At 35.8% G+C, this 5,018-nt stretch overlaps 1 protein-coding gene across 1 annotated transcript; it reads right to left on the bottom strand.

Annotated features, from left to right (window-relative positions):
- Nucleotides 1–4,191: 4,191 nt before the first annotated feature.
- LOC143581832 (uncharacterized) lies at nt 4,192–4,704 on the bottom strand. The gene has a single exon (XM_077064517.1). The coding sequence runs from the start codon at nt 4,702–4,704 to the stop codon at nt 4,192–4,194; it is 513 nt and encodes a 170-aa protein (XP_076920632.1).
- Nucleotides 4,705–5,018: the final 314 nt, after the last annotated feature.

The raw sequence follows: 5,018 nt of genomic DNA, 5'->3' as shown, positions 1-5,018 counted from the left end.
TCCTCTTTGCCCGACAGTTGGTCGCAAACAGTGACTGCAGTTTGTAGTTCGTCTACAAATATTACTTTCGATGGGATTCGAGATCTGATTCTGGGAGAAGATTCAAGATGCAGAAGTTCAGGTGAATCATCAGGCAATATGCTAGTCACAGAAGGTAGAGGTAGGGGAAAACAGCGAGGCAGTGGGAGCAGGAAGAGGAGTCAGTCTAAGACTCGTAAGGATATTGAATGTTGGGGTTGTAAAGAGAAAGGACACTTCAGGAATCAGTGTCCGAATGGTAAGAAAAAGGTGAACGTTACAGAAGACGACACAGATGACGGGGTCAGTAGTGATGAGGCTTTGGTTTGTAGTGTTGAGAGTAGCGTTGATGCTTGGGTGATGGATTCTGGTGCATCGTTTCATGCCACTCACTGTAGTGAAACGATGAAGAATCTTAAATTTGGGGATTTTGGAAAGGTTCGACTAGCGAATGATGATATTTTAGAGGTTACGGGTATGGGAGACGTTGATTTGATAACTTCAGCCGGTACTTCTTGGACTTTGAAAGACGTGAGGGTTATTCCAAGTTTGAAGAAACGTTTGATTTCAGTTGGGCAGTTGGATGACCAAGGGCACGATGTTAAGTTCGGGAATGGGCAGTGGAAAGTAGTCAAAGGGAATCTCGTTGTTGCTCGTGGAAAGAAAATTGGTTCATTGTATATGGTCGATATGTCACCGAAAGGAGTGGATCCAGTTTTGGTGAAAGACAAAATCCGGTTCACAGAATCTCGTGGGCAGAAGAAGGTTCGTTTTGCAAGTAACAAACCCAGAGCCAAAGTGAAGATTCAGGATGAACGAGCTAGGAAGGTTAAATCAGTTGGGGGACATCGTGACAGTGGGAGCACAGGTCGTGTTTCAGTTACAGTTCCAGGTCGACAGTGGATTAAGAAAACCAGTATTCCAGCTGTAAAAGTCTCTCCAATGAATTACTTGCTGAATATGGAGAGTGTTTGTTCTCAGGTTATCTCAGGATCCGGTAGTTCGTTACAGTGGGAGCCGGTAGGGACAGAGAACGGGTCAGGGGCAGTTTCAGCCATGACTGATGTGTTGGAGCTCCGGGGAGCTTCAACGGGCCTTCAGGTTAATTGATGAGAAGGCGGTGGCAACTAGAAGAAGTTTAATGTTCAGATTACAGAAGTACAATCAGGAGTGCAGACGAGAGTACTCAAGGCCTCCGAGTGGGAGATTGTTGGGTTCGTAGGCCTTGTTGGCCCGGTTTATTATATGAAGTCAAAAGAGGAGACGGGTGTGGGCGGTCGGCCCGGCCCGGTTTAGATTTCTTGCATAATAATTTACTAACCCTAGTTCAGTCTCAATATAAACAACATTATGTACTTGTAATATTAGGTCACTCAATAAAGATATACCTAGTTGCCACCCGTGGACGTAGGTCAGTTTAGACCGAACCACGTTAAATCCTCGTGTTCGTTTACTGCTTTCGTGTGTGTGTTCAGTTTCGTGTGTGCGTTTAATCCTAACATACATAATACATCTTAATATTACTATCATAGAAGAATTTTTTTTAAAATCTTCTAGCTTAGAGGGTGTTTGACTGAGCTTTTAAAACTTGCTTATTTGTGTATTTGTTTTTTGAAAAGCAAAAGGTATTTGACAAAGTTTATCTAAAAGATTCAAATTAGAGCTTTTCAAAAACGGCTTTTACTTTTCAAAATTTAAATAAGCAAATTTAAAAGCTTACCCAAACACTCCCTTAAGTCATCATTCAACATCATATATGCTAACAAAATGTCTAAAAAGTATAGTAAATTTTCAATGTAAACTTACAATATCGTTTTTATCCATTTCATTAAAAAAATTTACAATATGACTATTTTGCTCATATTTTTCTCGCATTTTAGAATTACATATTTACCTATTTATATATTTACTTTCAACAACATTCAATCCGTCCATTTGTTCCCTTGAATATTCTATTTGTTTAAATAAACAAAAGAATTATTGGTTTAATAAGCAAAAGAATAAAACATCATGTGAGTTTTACTATTTTGATATAAAAAACAAAAGAGATGTAATAAGCAAATAAATAAATTCACAGTAAAATAAACCTCGTAAATAATTCAACATAGATTCAACAATTCAACACAGTTCACCATTAGGCACCATCAAAATATGTAACTTAACAAGTTTGCCCATTTCATTACTTTACAATTCATTACCTCATATCAAACTGATCATTTACGTGTTTCAACATAATTTCTATCTTCAATCAATGGTTCAATATCGACAATTAGTCTCTACATTCAACACAACAGAATTTATAATTTAAATTATTGCTGAATCAAATTTAGGTGTGTTGCTATGCTGCCTAGAGATGAAGATGGATGGATTGACTTTGATAATATTATAATCTAAAACCGAACCTATAATATGCTTTTCTTAAGTGTATGCGAATCCACATTGAATTAACGAATATAGATATTCATATTTCATAACCAGTGTACTTAGATTAAAGTCAAGGGTTTTATACAGAAGGATGTTTTTCATGAGTATGAAATCCATGATTAATTGTGATAACATATTTTTTTTTAATTTATTAATCCTTTATTTTGAGATGACTTAATATGAAATGTTACCGCTTTCTATCTCCATAGCCCCCACCACTTCCATCTTTTAAGATTAAATCTTGATGGGAATATAATGATATGTTATCTTATTTATATTAGTCACGTTTACATTATGAGCAAAGAGGAAATTGGGCACTTATTTCAACGATTTTAGGTGATTTGTGTTTTAGTTTGATACGCTAACTCAAAAGATGATCAAGAAATTGATAGTTCGTGAAAAAACTGAAATATATGTCATGAAGACTTTTACTTTGACGTAAAAAACAGTATTTTTAGGTCAAGTGACACTTATGATAAACATATTATAACTTTGTTAACGTGTGCGACTTATATAGTTATATTTCCATATGATGCATAAAGTGATAAAACAATGAGAAAATAGATCTAATCATCTAAGTGGAGGGCTACAAAATGAGGGTGATTTTCGATACATGGCGTCACGTCAGCAGAGACGCGATTTTTATTTTAGTGGTGTAGTGGTTTTGTAGCCCCATCACATCGCCACGTCATCATTTTTTAATTTTTTTATAATTAAATTAAACAAATAAGAACTCATTAAATTAAATAATTCATTAAATTAAATAAATAAAAGAATACATCAAAATAAAAAAATACACCAAAAAATATATAAAAAATACTAATTTAAGATTTGTCTTCGCTTTCGCCGTATTGTTGATCATCTTCGTCTTCAACGGGACGATTATCCCAAATACGTTTCATGATGTGAGTTCACGATTGTTTCGTGTTCGTTGTTCTTTCGGTTAGTTCATGAAATTGTTTTGTAACGCTCCCTAGTATATATTGTTGGCATATTGCTTTGCCCTTATCTTCTAAAATCATATTATACAATATGATACACGTATACATGGCATCGCTCGTTTTTACCAACGACCATACACGACAGAGGTTTTTCACATAATGCTAACATATTTTTAGAACCCGAAACACCTCTTGATATCCTTTTGCGCGGACTCTTGTTTCTTATGAAAATATTCTCTTTCTTCTTCGATCGGGTCTTGAAACGTTTCATGATGATCGAGTACTCCGGATACATCCCATTTCCCATATAGTATCTGTGATGGTAGTAGGTAACGTTGCATAAAACGGTAAGACCGGTATGCTACGGTTGATGTAATACTTTAGTACGGGCGATGAGTTGTGGACGTTTATCTCGTTGTTGGACCTGACAGAGCCGTAGGCCGACCAAACCTAAAGATCTTGTGAACAAATGGCTTAAAGACTAACCGTTGGTACTCCATGGTCACCACGAATGTATTGACCTCGCCGTGCGGTTGGACATTTGCTCCACTCCCAATGCATGCAATCTATACTCCCTATCATGCCGAGAAAATAATGTTTACTTTTGTTTGTATCATATATGCGACTTTGGTCGTTTGAAGTTGGAATCCTAGATAACAAGGACCGTATAGTTGTATTATTCCTATATAAATAAATGATTAAAACAATTAAAATTAAAAACAAGTAGGTTAAAAAATAATTAATTTAAATAATTTAAAATAATTAATTAAAACAAGTAGGTTTAAAAAATAAATTAATTTAAAACAAATTAAATTTTAGTGATGCAAAAATTCTCTAGCGTGTCTCGCGTCGTTTTCTCCGCCATCTTTAAATACTCATCGTTGATATCGGTTGTGTTTACGCATGCGAGGATATGTAGCGACAAAGTACACTTTTGGAAGGTGCTGAATCCTAAATATCCTCTTGCGTCGTATTTTTGTTGAAAATACGGATACTCCAGCTCCAAATCTTCCGCAATGCGCAAAAATAAATGTCTACACATCCGAAAACGACGTTCAAACTTAGTGTCGTTGTATCTAGGCGTATCGTTGAAGTAGTATTTCATTAAACGATCATTTGCATCCACATGGTCTCGATTGATATACGATCGCCTCCTACGTGGTAGAGAACTAGTAGAACCAGAAACTATTTTATTTGTTACAGCCCGAAATGCACTCATAATCTTACCCTCCTGCTCCGCTGTCTCTTGCATGATCTGATCTATCTTCTTCTTATTCTCAATAAATTGTTCCACCATGCCAGAAGTATTTGTTGAATCCATTTTGGTAAAGAAAGTTGGATGATATTGGTTTTTGGAGGTTGAGTTGGTATATGAAATGGTGAAAATTAGGGGTGAGCGTAAAACCGAATTCACCGAACCGCAACCGAAAACACCGAACCGAAAAAACCGAACCGAAGCATTAACTGACGGTTAATTTTTTGTTTTTTGAAAAACCGAATTTTTGGTTTCGATTCGGTTTTCCATTTTTGAAAAACCAAAAAAAACCGAACCGAACCGATATGTATTTTCACTTAAATATTCATACAATTATATGTGTTTTTTTAGATGTTATGACCGGAAACAAAACACTAAAA

The sequence above is a fragment of the Bidens hawaiensis genome, unplaced genomic scaffold (genome assembly GCF_021521415.1).
Source record: "Bidens hawaiensis isolate Kalapana, Puna unplaced genomic scaffold, B.hawaiensis_p1.1 tig00031203_1, whole genome shotgun sequence".
Classification (NCBI taxonomy): domain Eukaryota; kingdom Viridiplantae; phylum Streptophyta; class Magnoliopsida; order Asterales; family Asteraceae; genus Bidens; species Bidens hawaiensis.
Note: the sequence above shows the minus strand (reverse complement) of the source record. Positions and strands in the feature narration are given on the sequence as shown.

Bases quoted from the DNA above. Each gene is read 5' to 3' on its own strand.
- LOC143581832 (XM_077064517.1), bottom strand. From the start codon at position 4,704: ATGGATTCAACAAATACTTCTGGCATGGTGGAACAATTTATTGAGAAT.